The sequence below is a fragment of the Gadus morhua genome, chromosome 23 (genome assembly GCF_902167405.1).
Source record: "Gadus morhua chromosome 23, gadMor3.0, whole genome shotgun sequence".
Taxonomy (NCBI): Eukaryota; Metazoa; Chordata; class Actinopteri; order Gadiformes; family Gadidae; genus Gadus; species Gadus morhua.
The window spans coordinates 7,409,548-7,429,772 of NC_044070.1; the positions used below are offsets into that span (position 1 = coordinate 7,409,548).

General features: G+C 44.8%; 1 protein-coding gene across 5 annotated transcripts in view; it reads left to right on the top strand.

Annotated features, from left to right (window-relative positions):
* Positions 1–20,225, top strand: part of dpp6a (dipeptidyl-peptidase 6a) — a 170,519-nt gene that overhangs the window by 78,698 nt on the left and 71,596 nt on the right. The window contains exon 1 of one of the 5 annotated variants that reach the window (XM_030348974.1): positions 10,198–10,457. The exons of the other annotated variants lie outside the window; for them this stretch is intronic. Within the exon in view, the coding sequence (XP_030204834.1) occupies positions 10,401–10,457 (57 nt within the window). The 5' untranslated portion in view covers positions 10,198–10,400. Of the gene's footprint in view, positions 1–10,197; positions 10,458–20,225 lie in introns of those variants that run through there. 5 annotated transcript variants of the gene reach the window in all.

Here is a 20,225-nt window from a genome sequence, read left to right on the forward strand (position 1 = left end):
GCCCCCCCCCCCCCCCCCCCCCCCCCCCCCCCCCCCCCCCCCCTCCACCAACGGAGCCCCTGCAGCCCCACCACGGCACCACGGCCTGCTACAGCCCTGTGGGTTCGCGTCCTTCTCCTTGTTTTCCGATCGGCCGGCAGCCATTTTGGACACAAGCAAAATAACATTGTCATAAGAAGTGGCAGGTTGACAGTGGCTTAAGCAGGTCATTAAAGGACCGGTGCCATAATGTTTAGCACCGCAGCCACCCAATTCAAATATTTAATAAATATTTATTGGTTGAATTCTTATTTGAACAAATAGGCCTCCATAAAATGAGTGTGGGTTACTTGAACACAAAAAATGCATTCCAAATCCATTCACATCCATTCCATTCACATTCAGCAGTCATCATACAATAACACATAAAAATACTTAATTTTATGAATCCATACTTAAAGAATGTGTCAAAACTCAAGCGATTAAAATATTTAATCGCGATTAATCACATTAATGTCATAGTTAACTCACGATTAAATTTTTTTCTATGCTAAATATCCCTTGATTTCTTTGTCCCATTCATTTTTCTCATTTTAATGCTCTTATCAACATGGAGAAGTGCATCGGCTTGCCTTGTGCAAATGTTTTTTTATTGATAACAACATTGGCATACTGATCAAAACAGGACTATACAAAAAAAACGCCGTTAAAATTGGTTTGCGTTAACGCAATTAATAACGCGTTTAACTGACAGCACTAGTAAAAACGTGTTCACAAAGTCCCTGACCTGGTGGTCAATGGTAAACACAGATCCGGTAAGGGATCCCTCTGTTGGCCAATAACAGGGTCATGTGAATTTCTTATGGCCGGGGATAGGATTAGCGGTTATAAAACAAGGGAATGGTTGTAAATATTTTTCTTTATATTCAACACGAGAAATGAATATACTGTCGTGACGACCCCAAACGGCCCCATAGAAATGTGCTGTGTGCCCCCTAACTTCCCTCAAATCACTCTCCAAGGCTTCCTGGCAGCCCTGGAGAAGACAGAACATAAGACAGAGCATAAGAGAGGAGCAGATAATTGCCGGCCAAAATAGCAGTCCTTCAGACAGATGCTGCCAGGGTTAACAAACTGCGGTGAACTTCAGCGGAGCAGGCCGAGGGTGCTGAGAAGTTTACAGGGTCCTTCTGGGGTCGTCTGACAGGATCCTCCAAGCAGGGCCAAGCTAAAACATGGGCACGCGTGTGAGGATTGCGGTGGGCCTGTCCAGGCAAAAGAGGAAGATTTCTTTGTCCCAGTCCATCCCTGCAAAAGAAGTAACTAATGATTTATAACTACCTGGATAGGATCTTATTAACCATGTTAATCATCTCTAAATTATTATGAAACGCTTACTAAAGACTAATCAAGTAGGAAAAATGCATTAGAAATGTTGAATTCACTATAGATTCACTGTATATGAATACTTAATTAATGCTTAAGTGGCAAGTCTTTCCATTTTCCCTGAAACCCGTGTCCAGTAACAAAGACGCGCTCCTCGGAGGGCGTTTATTGTTTGGTATTTACACACTTGAATCCAGAACGACACCCGGGTCCTCAAGCAGAACACAACAGCGCCGCGGTCCACAGTCATTAAAACAAGCCTAATGGAAGCCATCGCCATGGAAGCCGTGTGCCATTAGCAGGCGCAGAGTGCCTAGCTCTTTATTATGCTAGCGCATTAATGTGCAATTATGGTTTCTGTACGCTACGTTATGCTGCGGCTTTGTACTTAAACAGAACCCCTCCCCGCCCACGCTACCGCTGTGTATAAATATTTCACAGGACACTTCATCACAGCGGTGGAAGTCTGCCGAACGAAATATAAACCGTTGTCAGACTCGCGTCTGACATCTTTTGTTCCTTGACGGAGGATATTCGGTGTGTGTTGGTCTGAGTGTGAGGTTGTGTGTTTTAAAAAGAAATGGCAAAATGAATCATTTAAATTACTTTTTCTTTTCAAATAATATTGTGTTTAGTAATTTGATATTTTGGAGATTAATATATCTATGTTGAATATCGATACAGAATGTTATTGGTTCTGCGTTCTACATTTTCATACTGAAGAGGCTAATTAAACAAAATATATATTTGTTTTCATATCCCTGACCAAAACAGACTGAAGTTTTACCACTGGTAAAAAACTTAATTCTATATCAGTCTTTTTTAAACTCTTTACAAATTGTTGTCCCTTTTCAAGCAGCTATAAAAATAAATTAATGAAAACTCCACAACTGAACTTTTAATTGGAGTCAGAATCCTTCAGGTCAACAAAAGCTTTTCTAACAACAAATCTGGAAGCCATCTGGAAGGGCTGAAGCCGGGGTACCCAAAACCATCCGTTTGTTTTTGCCCTAAACGTGGTATTATGACTTACATCGTCATCAACATAGTACTCTCTGCCATTTCATCACAGTTACTGATATTACACTGCAATTTAGAGAAAACCGGCGTAAATCTGATGTTTTTGACAGTCTCCCCACAACATTAGGTGAATGTTCCACTCAGCCTTGAATGCAGCTAGGCTCTTTTCTTTTTGTGACGGAAAAGTCCCTGATAGTGTCCTCTTCGACAAGGTGGGGAGCTCTTTCTATCCAGCGTTTAATCTTTATGTCTGCGTCCGACTGAGGGTTGAGCTTCCCATTATAATGCCATGTGGTTCATGCACAATGACGCAGCTAGAAAAGTATCACACAGTTAGTTTCGGTCATGACACAACACCCCCCCCCCCCCCCCCCCCTTCCTAGAACTCTCAGCCGAAGACACTTTTATTTAATCTCATAATGTGTCATTTCCATTTTTGCGAGAAAGAAAAAAACAGTCTGAATAGTTTGTAGCAAGGTCGATATTCTTTTGCTTATTACTCAACCAATCACAAATTGGTATAGTCACCATGATCACTGAACGTGCATAAGGACATGCCGGAGGTAACAGCTTATTTATCCTTCTCAACACTCTTATTGCATAAACAGCAGTAAACTACATTCATAAACCCATAATCATCCCGATCTGTTATTTGTATCAATCATCTCTATAGCATTCAGCGCTACAAGTGTTTACTTGCACTATGGTGCATAAATATAGGTTGCTCTTGACAACATTATGGTACGCAGTTGTATCACAAACTGTTTTGTTTGGGAAACCAACCATCTCAGAGAGGGTGATCGCCTAATAGAGGAAGAGGTTAAGCTTTTTCGGACACTTATGGTATAGTGCAAAGCCTCTAGGGCGCTTATATATAACCCCAGGGCGTGTGTGGATGTGTGTAGATCTGTCTTGTGGGCAGTGATTAATGATGTCCGTGACAGAGAGAGGGTTAAGCTTCTCAGACACTTGTAGTACAACACCATGGTGTTTGTCTAATTTTATACACAACACTGCTCCTTATGATGACCGTGAAGGTGAAGGTGCTAAAAAAGGATGATAAGTGGGTTGTAGCCATGGCAATAACAAGCCCTCCTCCTTTCTAGAACTCATAAGCCCGATACAAGTGTTTTCATGTTGTTGTTTTTAAAACGCGTTCTTCAGACCCGTTGGTCTGTTCTGCGTGCGGTTGAAACATGGCGGTGCAACACGGTGAGGGACCCACTCCCTATGTACTGTAGATATAAAGAGCTCCTTCCAGGGTATTCTATCTCTGCCAAATCCGCTCTGTTCGACGGTGATTTGTGGAACTGTGATTCGTTGGTTACGTGTGCATATGTGCGCTTACTCACATGCACGCATGCTGCCGGTGAACCACTATAGGAGCTCTGGGCAGGGATCGGACCACTTTAATGTTACAAGAGTATCCCGTGCTGCCTTTGTCTTGAAACGTCTGCGTCAGCGCACGCGTGTGTATGTGCGTGCATGCAGTGTATGTGTGCGTTTGCGGGTGCTGTGTGTGTGTGAGCTGCAGGCTGCTTGGCACATGCGCACTGACTAACTTAAGTTACTTGTGCGGCAGACCTGCTTTTATATAGTAGTAAGATTACAAGGTCTGTTGGTCCTTTCTCCATCTTATCTCCCACTCACTCGCTCATTATTTCGCTCTGTCTCTACCTCTGTCTCTGTCCCTTCCTTTCTTTCTTTCTCTCTTGTGCCTTTACTCACTCTCTGTCCGCACTGTTGTCCCTCTCCCTCTCTCACTCTCTATCCCTTCCCCATCTCTGCCCATGTCCCATCCCTCCCCCTGTCTCTTCACTCTCCCTCACGCCCTACTCCCTCCGCCTCTCTCTATTCCTCTCTCTTTAACAGCCCCTTCCTCTCCCCGTCACCCAACTCTCCCTCCCCTTGTCTTCCTCCCTCCCCATCCCCTCCCCATCGCTCTCTCTTCCCCTCCATCTAACGGGCCTTTGTCCACGCAGTTAGGCTGGGGTCGCTGTCCGTTAGTTTGGCGGGGCTGAAGTCCATTCCTCCAGAGCCCAGAGTGTTACCAGGGGAGCTGCCCTTTAGGCTGGTGCTGAAACTCAGGATTCAGGACCAGGCCTTTGTTCCAGCAGTACAAGTCCCAGTTAGCACGGCAGCTGTGTGGGTTTAACTTTGTAGGTGTGTTGTGAGTGGTGAAGGGTAGTGTTGTGAAAGACTACTGGGACATAATAACATGGCATTTCTATATTTTATCTATTTATTTATTTTTCTTAATACATTATGCATTTCTAAAAAAATGATGTCGTTAATAAAGTGTTTGATGAGGAGTTAACTTAGGTAAGACACGACTTTGGCCTTTGAATATTAACTATTATTTGCCTACGTTATTACATTACAAACAAATATAGCTTTCAAAATAAAAGTCTCAGCTATCAGGGCCTCAGATCCCTGGTGGTAGTAGTAGTAGTAGTAGTGGTAGTGGTAGTGGTGGTAGTAGTAGTAGTATGTGCGTCCATGAAATCCAATCTGCAACTGTGGAAGTTGAGAACTTTGCTTCACGGGTGTTTCAGTTTGTAATGTCTTTCAAAATGACTTTGAAAGCACTCACAGCTCCCACAATGCAACGCAGGAGTTTGTTTTGAGCGGATGATACAACCCCAGCTGCTGCAGTGAATGCTGATTGTTAACCAATCAAACAACTCCAACCTGCATTTTCACGACAACCACACTTAAAGAAAGTAAATTGGCTACTTAAAAGTTTACTCTTTTGTGTTTAGATAAACGTTGCCATCATAAAAATAAAAAGTATTATGGGATAGCAATTCGGAATCACGCTTATTTCATGTGTTGTCTAGACGACATATTTGCATCACTATTTTGCCCTCTTCGAATAATTGTTTTTTATAGTTGTTTTTTTTGTTCTTTTGCATACTGAATATTTTCTCCTAAATTTATTTTCTAACCATATATAAGAATATCTAAAATACCATCAAAAAATATCAGCAGAGTTTTGTCATTGTTTTCAATATGTACTCATATTTATCTATGCATTTTGTCTATAAAATTGATACTTATGGTCCTTGATTGTGATGGAATTGCTGGAAGCTGTTTAATTCCAGCCACTCAAAGCTGTTTGACTCGTTGTCACAAACTCCTGTGACTGCATTACACCTCATCGTAAGTGTTAACACAAAAACAATGTCAAAGTTTCCCAGCGTGTTGCTATGCAACCATTTTGCTATCTTCATGAACTAATTGGTTGGCGGAGGATGGCTGATTGATTTGAATAAATGATTGTATTTTATATTCCTGTGTTTCTTTGGTGAAGTCTGACTAGGTAGTCTATAGTAAACGGTTTAGTAACCGTTTCATAGCGGCTAGGGAGATATAACCCGCCTAGATTGCTAAAATCACTGTAAACTACAGCCTCTCATTGCTTACTCCTTAACTTTATACTGTGTATCACATTCCAATTGGGATGTCCAAGTTCGTCATCTGTTTGTCAATACATAACCCAAATACGTATGTACTGTTGTGCATTTTTTTAATTCAGCATCACACAACGCACTACATACACAACCTATCTACACACTGCATCACTACATAGACGCTGTTTACATTCTACAGACATTTCCCCCCCAGACACTCACACGCACACACACCCCCAATGGAACTACAAACGTTGGCATGGCAACGGGATAGAGCAGGCTGTTGACACTTGTTCTGTCCAAGTCCAATGAGTCATCACATTTTAGCGGTAGTAACACACAAGTTTCATCCACACACGCATGGGAGCACACACAAATGTACTTCACACACACACACACACACACACACACACACACACACACACACACACACACACACACACACACACACACACACACACACACACACACACACACACACATACACATACACACTCCTTGACTGCAACTTGCACTCTTGCAGAGATGATATTTGCAAAGATTTGTATTTACGAGGGGGACCGAACACACAACCACACACAAATACACAAAAATAAGTACACAGTAGGGTTGGGATGGAAAAGCCATTACCTCAATGTGTTGCTGTCCCCTACTATGTGTCTCGGTACAAGTGGGTGAGTGGGGGAGGAGGTGGGGGTGGAGATGGGGGAGGCAGGGACAATAGCCAGATATCATGTGGCATGAGTCTTCGGTGCAAAGTGTGTTAGATTCCAAGACCTCAGCTGTGGCTCCATGTAAACTCCAAATTGATTTATTTTCAATCACACATATACACACACATGAAAACACGCGCGCGCACACACACACACACACACACACACACACACACACACACACACACACACACACACACACACACACACACGAAAACACACACACACACACATAATGAAAACAGATACACACACACACACACACACAAACACATACACACGTAATGAAAACATGCATACATGCAAAAGGAATCTACACACAGGTTCGCACACACATAAATACACGCCTGCACATGTTTGAGCACACATACACACACAAATAAATGAACAAAATCACAGATTCACACACATACATTCATGTGCACACACTAGTCTCACTCGTCGACACATTTATGAATTTTGTGTGTGTTTATTTTTTTCTCCACAGTTCAGAGTTTACATGCTGCTTCATGGATGAAAATTCCGCTTCTCAGAAATAACAAAAGACTCAATAACAAGAAATGCAGACAATTTGTCCCTTTTGCCTTTCCCACTCTCTCTTGTTGGCTGTTGGGTATTTTTGTGTTTTTGATTTTGAAACATCTCATTGACTTTGTTTTCTGTGTGAGCTCATCGTTGAACACATCCATCACATATCCAAACGTATAAGCGTTTGAATATGCAGGAATTAGCAAAGAGTGATTGATGTCTTGGGTCGGCAGATGCGATGCCAGGCCATGTTCTCTCACAGAGGAGCTGATTACAACCAAGATAAGCCAGAAAACAAGACATCCTTACACTCTTCTCTCCGGTACATTCCACCTTTGGTGTTGACTGTCCTGCGGACGTACATTGAATAAATGCGTCTAGATTTTCATGCATTATTCAGAACATGCTGGTTTGTATGCTTACCTGGGGATACGCTAATTAATTGGAAAGCACACATCCTCACAAACACACACTTATGAACGTGCACACATTAACTCACACACACACACACACACACACACACACACACACACACACACACACACACACACACACACACACACACACACACACACACACACACTCCTTATCTCCATTAAATTCCATGAGCTTGTACTTTAGCTTATCTTCTCCAAACCTCACAATTAACAAAAAGGGATTTACAGACACGCCATACATCCCAAGGACGACAGCTAAACAGAAACAAAGACAGTTACTATTTACTCTACTTATTAGTTGTTGACCGGATGCTTTCATTCAAAGCGAATTCAGATACAGAGCAGATAGACTGCATATATCAGGCTATGTGAGTGTTTGTACCCCAAAAAATATTCATATTTATTGAGACGGTTGGATAGATCTTTGTGTAGACTTGTCTCGGCCTCATAGCGTATAAAACAACGTTTTAGTATATGAAATGCCTTCAAACAACAAGAAGCAGATCAGTGAACCCAGTGGGATGAATAGCGCTGTGAACAATAACCGTGAACCTTCATGAAGAGTAAAAGCATTGCAAGCTTTCTAAAAAGTTATCTAATGTATATTAGGGGCTGGGGGCCTGCGCACCAACGGGGCCAATTTGAGACACTTCTCCGAACAAAAGCAATTATTCTCATATACAGAACTGAATCAACCACCCAGCGGGGGGGGGTTTGCGGTCTGGCAGTAATTACAACTCTTTCCTCAGCCAGGGAAAGTGCGAGGCATCAGGTTGTGGTTAGTATTGATTAGTGACGAGTTTTAATTAGTCACAAGCACTTCCACATCATTAAGCTGATGGGGCGGCTGGTTGCCGTAGAGACACGGGTGGAATGGCGGGGGAATGGTTGTAAGTAGGGGGAGCTCAGTCGTGTCGCTGGCGGGGGGGGACTGGTGACACCATGAGTCCGTTTGTGTGGACTTTTTTCTACATCAAAGTTTTAAACATTGACTACGACACTTTTCTACTGCAGCTTTTTACTCCATTAAAAGTTATCTGAACCGGGAAGTTTCGCAATAATAAAACACACCCATCCGTGAGTCAATCGTTCCCTGTAAATCGTTTTATTCTGGTCCACTTTATGAGCATTTTGTGCATCTTAGGTCTGTAATGTGTTTTATCGCGTTCGAATGGTTACGTACTTCCTAGCGAAAAGGGAAATGAATCTTTCCTTAATTTGTGGACCCCAGCTAGACAGGGAATCAAACCCCTAACCCTGGCGGTGTTAATGCCTTGCTCATATATCAGAGTTGAGCTGATATATGCACAATGTTAATATGAGTTAGAAAAATGAACTAACGGGGAGGAAAAAGTTTGGTGAGATAGTCCGTCTCAAGAATCGCCCGCCTGTTCATCAGATCCCGGTCGGCTTTGCTATGCACTTTTCTTGCACCTCATCGCCGTAAAACAAAAATCTGTTCTTATTATGTTGTGGCCTGCCACTGTCCAACCGCACAGCATCAGTCATCGACCAATAGGGACCCTGCCTGGGGTTGTCGCCGTCATCCGTTTGGAGCTGATTGATTGGCCGTTGAGAGGGGTCCCTGTTTTGGTTTCATACATCATCGTGCTGGGGGTAAACACCACCAGCTTGATGGATCTGTTGGTGGTGGTTCCAGAGACCACCACAGATCCACCCGGGGGGAGTGTAACAAACTAGCAGTGGTGTGATCGGTCAGGCGCTCTGTGATAGGAGGAGAGACCGTGCTGGGAAGAGATGAACTGAATAGATGCATTTAATCACACCTCTATTCAAGCAGGGGTCTTAAATGGGACGGGGAGATGGGGGTCATTATTGCTGTTAATAAGGGATAATGTTATAATGTTTCTTTTTCTCAACCCCTAAACGTATCAACGACCGGAGCATCAATGAAGACGCTGTGGATGAGTTTCATTAAGAGACTTTACTGGCCGTTATCATACAGCAATATTGGAGCAATGGAAATATATGAGATATGAAGTTACGCGTTATTACTCTCATCCTCTGCGATCCGTGAATAGTTTCTTGCCTCAATGTACAGAATAAGAATAGACAGCGCCAATAAGCAACAAATACAAGTAGTCAACCTTGGTGTATTCTAACAAATTGGTACTGAGTGGACAGTGAATCATTAATTTCAGTAATGCCTAATTTGCCTCTCTCGCGCTCACTCTCTCTCGCGCTCACTCTCTCTCGCGCTATCTCTCTCGCTCTCTATCATTGTTTAGTGATCACTCTTTCTCTCTTTCTGCGTGGTTCACTTTCTTTCATTCTACCATCTCTCACTCTTTCCCCGTCTCTCTCATTCTACCATCTCTCACTCTTTCCCCGTCTCTCTCTCTCTCTCTCTCTCTCTCTCTCTCTCTCTCTCTCTCTCTCTCTCTCTCTCTCTCTCTCTCTCTCTCTCTCTCTCTCTCTCTCTCTCTCTCTCTCCCCCTTTATCGTTGTTTTTTGATTGCTCTTTCTATCTCTTTCTGTGTGGTCGACTTTCTCTTATTCTACCATCTCTCTCTCTTTCTCTCGATCTCTATCATTCAGCTTTTTTCTCTTTCTCTCTCCCCCTTACCCTCCCTGTCGCCGTCTCTCTCTCTCTCTCTCTCTCTCTCTCTCTCTCTCTCTCTCTCTCTCTCGCTCTCGCTCTCGCTCTCGCTCTCTCTTCTTCTCCCGCTCTACCCCCTCTTTCCCTCTTCCTCTCCCCCACCACTTGTTATATCGCCCCGGCCCGTCACTATATACGTCAGTACTCCTCATCCTCCTCGCGGCCGGTCCTCCTCTGCCTCCGCGTGCTTCCGAGGTGCACCTCAGTGCGTGTGCGTACGCTCGTTGTCGTCACGTTTTTTTATTTTGTGTCCTCGGCGGTGAGGAAGTGAACCGTTTCCCTCGCGTTCGCAAACCGCTAAATCATGACGACGGCCAAGGAGCCCAACCAAGGACCGAAATCGGCTCACCAGCAAGAGCAGGTATTGCAGTTTTCCTCCCTTCTCATGCACGCCTTATCACCGCTCATTTGTCCGCACACGCGCACACTTGCGCACGTACCCGCGGTTCGGCTTGTTTCTTCCCCTTTCCGTGTTTTGCTACAGAGAGTTGGATAATGCGTCTCCTGCTGCGTTAATCGCGGAGGAATCACATGTTGATTCGGGGTTCGTACCTCGCTGTGTTGAGACTGATGATGCTCATGCTCCTGTCACTATACGTGCTGTGATGCACCGACCACCGGTCCTCACTGCCGGGTCACCGCAGCAGGACCGGTCTGCATGTTTTCCAACAGCTCGACTCCGACCCATGAGCGACCGTCTCATGCGGTTAACCGAGCAGGGCATGGGCTCTGCGCGCAGTTTAATGGTAGCATACAGCCGTCCCCTCGCCTACAATAACAGACAGATTGCACTGCTGGCTGATCCGCATAGCCCTGATATCTTTATTTACGACGTTATGTTTCAACGTCTCCTTTTTGTTTGCTGGCAATATCTTCGAAAATATGGGAAAAAAATTGTGAAATGGGAGAACTGTTAATACAATTGCCATGAATCGTAAAAGCAGCAAGATTCTGTGACCTATTCATCACTCTGAACCGTGATACATGCACAGTCCGGGATGTGAACACACTCTGTGTACGATGGTAGAAAGTTGGTCTGTTCAGCAGCGACGTTTATGGTGCGACCTCCACGCAGTCGCTCTGTCATTGCAGCTGTGATGATGTAGTGGGGCTGTAACTCCTGGCCAGATAAGGCGACGCACTCCACAACCTGCTCTAGTCCTGTATAAAATCATCATAGAGACGACCGTTTATCGTTTGATGGGGTAGTTGAGGATGATGGACTGGATGATGGGGTTCCGTGTTGACCATTTTGTTTCATGTTTTTTTTTTATGGGCTTTTGTCATACCACCTGTTGCTGTTCTAAAAAGTCGAATTTTGTGTGAATGAATACAATACTGAAAGTTTGCTGGGGGTAAACATCAAATTTTTGGCCAAATGAATGCTTGGATTTAACCTAATCACATCAAGTACTCAATCTAATATGAACCTTGAGGGTCAATATGTCTGACCTCTCTCTCTCTCTCTCTCTCTCTCTCGCTTTTTCTCTCTCGCCCTCTCTCACCTTTTCTTTCTCTCTCTCTCTCTCTCTCTCTCTCTCTCTCTCTCTCTCTCTCTCTCTCTCTCTCTCTCTCTCTCTCTCTCTCTCTCTCTCTCTCCCTATTCCCCTCTCTCTCTCTCTCTCTCTCTCCCTTCTCTCTACCTCTCTGTGTCACCCTCTCGCTCTGTGTTCCACTCTCTTTCACCCTCTCTCTCTCTCGCTCGCTTGCTCTCTCTCACCCTTTCTCTCTCTCAGCCTCTCTCTCTATTTCCCTCTCTCTCTCTCTCTCTCTCTCTCTCTCTCTCTCTCTCTCTCTCTCTCTCTCTCTCTCTCTCTCTCTCTCTCTCTCTCTCTCTCTCTCTCTCTCTCTCTCTCTCTCTCTCACCCTCTCTTATGCTTCCATAATAAAGATGAGAGGGAAGGTGATGAAAGTATTTCCCTCACATGCTGTCAATTCTGTTCTCATGGTTGTCTGTGTGTTGGGGGATGGTCTTGTGAGACAGACACACATGTTCTGGCTAGATAACAGGGGTCACACACACAACATACGGTGTGTGTCTTTCATTTGAACACACAAATAGGCTCCAGACTATATCCGGAGCAAAGCAACACCTTCCCCTATAGGGGATGAAGGGTAGAAGTATTTCTGTATCTCAATCCATATTTCTGCTTCCATTAACCCTGTGTGTGTGTGTGTGTGTGTGTGTGTGTGTGTGTGTGTGTGTGTGTGTGTGTGTGTGTGTGTGTGTGTGTGTGTGTGTGAGTCTAAATCTGTGTGCATGTGTTTGTTTGTGTGTGCATGTTCATGTGTACGTGTATGCGTGTGCGTATGTTGTGTATGAATGTTGTGTGCGTGTGTGTGCCATTCTATGAAATTGTGTTCTAATTAGAACCTCCCAGATGTCACAAGGAGGTTGAATGAAGGAATGGGTGAAAGGTGTTGTTGGTTAACGCCGCGCCTCACGCTACACCGGCACAGCCTCTCTCCTGGCCGCAAGCTCCGTTTAACGTCCTTGTGTTGTGTTTGCACACACAGTGGACGTAATTCTTCGCGGGCAGAGTTCAAGTCTTAAATCCAGCGCTGAAATAAATATGTTTTTCTCCATAGATGTTGCAGGTGGAAATATGACATAGTGATAGCACTCATGTCACTTGCTGTTTGTGTATTAACCACTTTACTCTGAAAAACAGGTAAAAGCCCCAGGCGAGATTGTGATGCGAGCATGTGTAGCTCACCGCCCTGTGTATTGTGTTTAGCTATTAATGAACCATACCATTAGCTAGGACACTTCATGAAAACAGAGCCTTGATGAAAATCCCGATAAATACCTCTGTATTCACAACGCTGATTAAATGTACTTCGTCGCAGCTGTGGCCGTGATCCATAAATCTCTCCTCAAAGCGGTACAAACCTGTTCAATGAGTCTGGCCAGACGTGGTTTTACCCTTTTTCCGCGCTCCTCTTCAGAATATGAGTTCAGTTGTTGTCCCCCATGTCTCCCCGCTCCGTTCACAGTATGCTCCTCACAGGAGGCATTGATCTGCTTCTTTACAGTGTGAAGTAGTGAGTGAGTACTTTGTGGAGAACAGTTGTGTACTTGTACTTCACAACGTTCACAGGCACAAAATACTGTAAGTGCTCGTCTTGGATGGTTTCCATGGTGATGCGGTCTCGCTGCGTTGGCCTTTCATTGTCTTTAGAGCTTAAGATATGAGAAGCACACCCTTTGCGATATTATATACCATATATTTAATGGTTCCCGGTGCAGAATAGGTGTAAGTCAGCAACAACAGCTTATACTAATTTTGTTTGGTTATTATTGCTCTGGTTTAAGTGCTTTACCCACTCACTCGCATGCATTCATCCACAAACACACTCATCCATCCATCCATTCATTTATCCATCCATCTAGTGTGCACTTCTACCTGTTCAGGATCCTTCATAAAGCCGGGAGACGCCTTTAAGCGCTGTGTCTCCCACTCGCCTGAAACATCTATGGAGACGGGATAAAACTTTATTAACCAGCAGAAACCCAAACAATTACAAACTGCATATTAAAGCGGCACCAGTGATACATCACACACTTAAACCCAGGTCTTTCCCGCTAGGCTAACGCTGGGTTAGCGAGGGGCTCAACCTACTGTGTCGCTCTCGCGCATTTAACTACCACAATTATTATTTTATCGTATCGTCGCATGCTATTTGCTTGGCTGAGCTTTACGCAGGTCGGCCGCTCTCTCGCTCTCTCGCTCTCTCGCTCTCTCTTCTCCCCCTCTTCTCTCTCTCACTCTGCCTCGACTTTCTATCTCTCTCTCTGCATCGACTCTCTCTCTCTCTCTCTCTCGATCTCTCGATCTCTCACTCTCGATCTCTCTCTCTCTGCCTCGACTCTCTCTCTGTCTCTCTCTCTCTCTCTGCCTAGACTCTCTCTCTCTGCCTCGACTATCTCTCTCTCTGGCTCTGATTAAGACTCATAGCGTCTCCAACATGCTAATTAAAGAAGCTACGTCGCTGAACACATGAAGCGCGAGGAGCTTCTCAAGGCCAAGTCTGCCCCCACTTTACACCAGCGGGGATACGGAAGCTGCTACATATAGCAACTGTAACGCACCCTCACAGACACACACCCACACACACAAACCTCGTGTTTCCCATCGAGTTAATCACCCCCAAAATCTCTAAATCTGCATCAAACATTGACTGTTAAATCATACATGGCGGAGCGCGACAATCTGGGCGGCTCATCTCATGTACAAACGTTGACACGGATCACGACTCAATTAACCTCCGACGGCGATAACATCGTTTAGCAACATCTATCTCCACACGGGATGTTTAAAGGAAAGGATCTACTGAATTCGGTGGATCTCCGAGCAAAAACACACATACAGATTGTTTTGTTTCAGCCCTCGGTAGCAGGGAGATAGTCTCAACACACGGGGGGAAATAGGGGAACTTTTCCCATGCAATCCTAACCTGAAGGACGTCTGGTTATAATAACCCTGCTCTATAGGTGCTGCTCAATTTATTCTGCACGCCGGTGCGGCAGAGCACATCGAAAAAACCTGTGTCCCAATAAAAACAACAGATCCCGTTGATGGCACACTTGTGGAATAGATAACGCTGTCCCTCTCCCTGTTTCCTGCTTCCTACCGCCTGCCAAGTGCCCTTGACAAATAGGCGGCGAGGAGGGATGGATTTAGAGGAGAATTGGAATGCCCCCTAATGTTGGCGCCACAGTTCATCTCCCGGACAATTATGAACAATTGAGCTGTGATGTGGGGGCCCTGAAGTGGATATTAGAGGGGACGCGCGCGCGCGCACACACACACACACACACACACACACACACACACACACACACACACACACACACACACACACACACACACACACACACACACACACACACACACACCGTCGCAGCGTGTGTGATTCATCATGATCGCGGTCATGATTTAAACGCGTCTCTCATAAAGCATCTGAGGAACATGGAAGAGGTGGGGGAGGGTGAAGGTGGGAGGAGGTGTGTGTGTGTGTGTGGGGGGGGGTACTTTAATACAGCAATAAATATTCAGGGCCGCAAGCGAGGCTCTGTTCGTCTGTTGTCTTTCGGTCACCGCCACGGCCGAACCAAATGTCACGCTAATCCTCCATCTCGCTAATAGTTGTCATGGACGTGAGTGTTTGTGTTTTAATGCGCCTGTGTGCACCTTGTGTGTGTGTGTGTGTGATTGTCGGTGGTGGGTATGAGTGTCATATGAGTGTGTGTGGGTGAGTTCTAGGGTGTGTGTGTTTTGTGAGTGATCTCTAGAGAGTGTGTGTGTGTGTGTGTGTGTGTGTGTGTGTGTGTGTGTGTGTGTGTGTGTGTGTGTGTGTGTGTGTGTGTGTGTGTGTGTGTGTGTGAGTGTGTTCTACATTGTTGACCCACAGCGCAGAGGTGACTGGTTCACCTGGCGCTCTATGGGAGAAAGGTTTGAATGGTTGCTGGCAGGTGTGAAAACATTGTGGATTTGTGGTTATCTGTTTGTAATTGTGTCTCCTGTGGCTGCTTAGCTTGTTTCCCCCGACAGATTAAGAGCCAATCAGAATATTTTGCAAAAACAAACTAATAATTTAACTAAAAGATAAAGTTAAATACGAAGGAACACAAACAAATCGTAAAAGCCTGGTCTCTGTAGATGCATTCGACAGCAGAACTTTTATTTTGAGAGGGAATTGGTGTTGACTTTAGGCCAATTAAAAAGCCTATGAGCTATTAATTCTGCCTACTTTTGGGTTTCTTTTGCCAATGTTATCATTTGGATTCTTTCCTTTACTGAACTATCCGCATTTAATACTCACTCACCAGGCTGCTAACCGAACCTCTCTTACTCACTATTAACTCACCAGGCTGCTCACTGAACCCTCTTACTCACTGCTAACTCACCAGGCTGCTCACTGAACCCTCTTACTCACTCCTAACCCATAACTCTCCAGGCTGCTTGCTTACTGAACCTCTTACTCACGACTAACTCAGTAGGCTTCTAGGTCTTTGAGTCCACCTGCTCTATTCAATGTGGGTGTTTGGGTGTTTGTCGGAGTGTGTATGTGTGTGAGAACAGTGCAGTTTGTGTGTGTGTGTGTTTGTGTATCAGCATCCTCCCTCACCACTCCACCCCAACGGTGTGTGTGTGTGTGTGTGTGTGTGTGTTCCCTCCTCTTCGACCTTCTGCAACCAATCAGGCACCCTGGCGTGGCGAAGCAGGAAGGCGTTGAGAGGCGCCATGTTCCACTGAACCTCTAATTGAAACTCGGAGCGCAGCCGTGTCCGTCGCGCGGACCACCCGGCCCCCGGCGCTCTCGGGGCCCCGGTCTGTCACCTTGATGACGGACACCAACATTGCGATGAGCCCACGCCTTAGCGCTAGCCACCGAAGCTACGAGGGTAATGACCCGCAAGGCCCGACCGTGAATTAGCCGGCGCGGCCGTAACCTCCGGCGCCGTCCATCCTGCTGCCAGCGGCGGTTAGGTGCCAGTGTCAGTGAGGTGTGACGACACACACACACACACCCTCCTCCTGAGTGTGATTGCGCTGGCCAGAGCCAGTTCAGTATGTTTGGCAGATTGCTAGCTGGTAGAAATATACCCACACCCACCCTGCCGCCATCTTTGAGCTCCACTGGTCCAGCTAGGGACCAGCGGAATATTAGCGGTAATATTACAACTGTTGGACAACGTTTGCCAGATACGACTGATGCAAGGGGTTGATATTGTTTGTCTGTTTGTTTGGAAACTCAGCTCAATGAATAACACAAGCCACTCTGCCAAAATAAGGGCACTTAAAGAAGGTGTCTCAGAGGTGTCTGAACAGAAAACAATTGTTTATTTCGTCCATGTTTTTAACTGATTACCAAATGTTACCGATATAATGGACGGTGGTCTTTAGAGTAAAGAAAATCTATACAGGAGAAAATGTGAAATTACTCCCATAAAAATTTGCTCTCCTTTTTTTTGTTTTTTAGAGACGTGCAGGACAATGCAAAAAAATATAGTACAGCGCCTGCTGATAAAAGGCTGTTTTTTTTATCAAGTGGAGCAGGTATGCTTATCATACAAATGATAGCCTTTACAATTGAGATAAGAAAAAATCTCCCACTCTCTCCGTCTCTTCCCCTCCAGCCCTCTCCTCCTCACCTACCCTTCCTTCCCCATTTCCATATCTCTTCCAGAGAGGACAAATTGAAATACCTTGCTTAAGAAAACAGGATTGACGCACCAAGATTTTTGTTTTTGACGCACCAAGATCGAAAGTAGCAATATGAGGTTCCCATCTCTTCCTTGGTGTTATCTGCCGTACAGATCTTCCTCCCATACCCTTCTACACTCAGATGGGTAGATTGTAGAAAGTAAAAAGTAGATTAGGCTACTGCCAGTAGTACGGTTAAAAAAATAACATGAACTTACTCCTTCCTTCAAATAAGCTTCTCTTTTAGTTGTATTGTGTGTTACTTGCAATGTGTTTCCATCCCACCGCTGAATGCGAAATAATTCTTACCCGTGCTGAAAACGTTTGGTGCAGTGACATATGAATGAATCTTGAAATTCGTTCCCTTTACTTGATGCAAACTAATCTGGTACCAAAATGGAGTTAAGAAATCCTTCCAGGACCCAGGAAAATGCACAGAACATACAAAAACAACGACTTATAACTGCATCCACAATTCATGTTAAAGGTTGGGTATGGAATTCTCTTTTTTGGCAATTTTTGCAAAATTACTTGAAAGCCTTATCATAACCCACTTACTGCCACTGAGTTAGAAGTACTTACATGAAAATTAAACAAGTCAATCATCTGTGGAACGGGCAGGGCTCGAAAAACTCCAGCCAATGATTTCCAGAACCACCGAGTGGCATTGGACAGTAAGCACGTCAATCAAACGGTCGTAAGCACTGCCCTCCCCCTCCCCCCGCGTGTGACCCCTTCGTGCACGATCTCAAAGCTCGTGACCCAGAGCAAGCTTCTGTTTGTTGTTATCCTGCGGTAGCTACTGGAGCTAGCTAACTAGCTAATGGCTCGCTCTCACGCATCTGTGTTCGCACTCGTGCATGATTGCGCGTCCATGTACTTGGAATGAGTGGAGTCAGAGTTGAAAGAGAGGGGGTAGGACCAACCTTTAAGCATTGCTTTACTGCTTTACTTGGTGACTCATGATTAAACATAGGCAACTTGTTAAAAAAACACCTGTGATTGGCTGGATGAATGCCTACCCCTGGTGTCTGAACTGGTTGACCATAGGCCATTTTGAAATTATTCTAGCAATCCTATTGGTCGAGAGCTCTGCAGGCACGAGTCAATCTTCGTCCGTGTCCTCATTCGTCCCATGATGTAAGCCGCCCCCTTCCCTGTCCTCTATTTATATTTAGAAAATGCTATATGCACAGTAGAATGAGATAGATTCAGTCCCTATGAGCCTTTAAGATCATTTTTAAAAGTTATATGCTATCATAATAATTATGACAAAAAGTCTTTTTTGGAGCTATTCCGTTATGCTGATTTAGCGATACTGAATCCCAGGCGAGGCCTCAGATTCTTCATAGTGATCCGAGCAAGAGGATCTGGAGCTCTGTCTGATTAGTTGTGCTTCATCTATTGATCATCCCATTGGGTAGCGCTGCAGTTTAGAAGTTGTAGAACAGATGGAGCAGCATAAATGGCAACCAGCTGACTGTTATTATCCGTCTCCTTTAGTATTATGTTTAGGCAGAATTAATGTGAGCGATTTCTGCTGTGTTTTTCCTGCATCCAATCGAACTTGGGGATGGCTCCAAGAAAACCACCATATATAATATAGATCTGTTGTAGTTGTTTGCAGGAGTATGCCGCAAAGGATGTGCAGGATAGTGAACTGGTTTGGGTGTTTGACTCCAAGCTGAGGTACTGGGTTTGTTCCCCACAGTCCACAGTCTCAGGCTTCCTAGAGCTAACATGCCCCAAACTACCCCCTACTGCTCCTTTACTACATTAAAATAAAAGTTATTCATTCATTTTATTTTTTATAGCCCTTAATCACAGTTACAGTCTCAAAGGCCATGTATTTAGGACGATTTATCAAATCACTGTGAGTCTCCATGGATAAAAGCGTCTCATGATTAAAATGACATCGCGCCAATAACTTGTTAAATCACAACTGTTGTTAAAGAGTTGATGGGGTATGAATGTTGGTCCCAGGGGGGTTGAATGTGACGTCTGTTCCTCAGTGGATGGATCTGTTGATTCGGACCCTCCATCTCCATGACGATGGTTCCTCGTAGCTTGCTTCCCACCGGTCTACTGCTCGGTGTACCTGCTGACAGTTATGAGTTCGAACCATTACTGTTATTGTTATGGCGGCCATAACTCTCCTCCTCCCCCCCCCACAGCGAGGAGTCCGGCTTCGAGAAAAAAATGTCTATGAGACAGCTCGTCACATTATTGCGGTGCTGGCAGCGTGAAAGTAAGAAGTCTTCCAGCGCCATTACTCTCTGCGGCGGAGGAGTATGGCTGCTTCTTCTTCATCATCATCTGTCATATTACACCACCGAGGGCGGACGCCATCTTGGATTAAATTGGACTCACAGCTTCCCTTGCCGGGAAATTGATAGTGTAATTTATTTTCTCTCCGACTGAATTCTTCCTTACACCTATTATGTTTAAGGGAAGTATATATTGCGTTGTTAATGAAAAGAAAAATGCTATTACTCTGCGACCACGGCAAAATGTGTCTTGAAATGTTTGTTGAGGCCTTTCATAGAAGGGCGGGTCCGGGGAATTATCTTAGATTCCAATCCCTTGTCTCATATGCATGACTTGGTTTTCCGTTTGTTTTGTTGTCTGGGCTTCTTTGTTAATGTGGTTTCACACACACAACAACACACTAATTTGAGTCTCTAAGAAGGCTGAAGAGAGGAATGAGAAGAACAGTTTGATACTTGTCTAATCAGCTTCGGGGAATATTCAACCACAACCAACTAGCGTAATACTAGTCTGCGAGCACAGAGGCCTATGAAACACAATCGTCATTTATAGAGAATTGATCAGGCCCGCCTATACCCACAAAATATACAGTTCTATTCCTCCCCCTTGGGCACACTGGCTGTCCTTTTGTATAGGGGGGAACCGGTTGT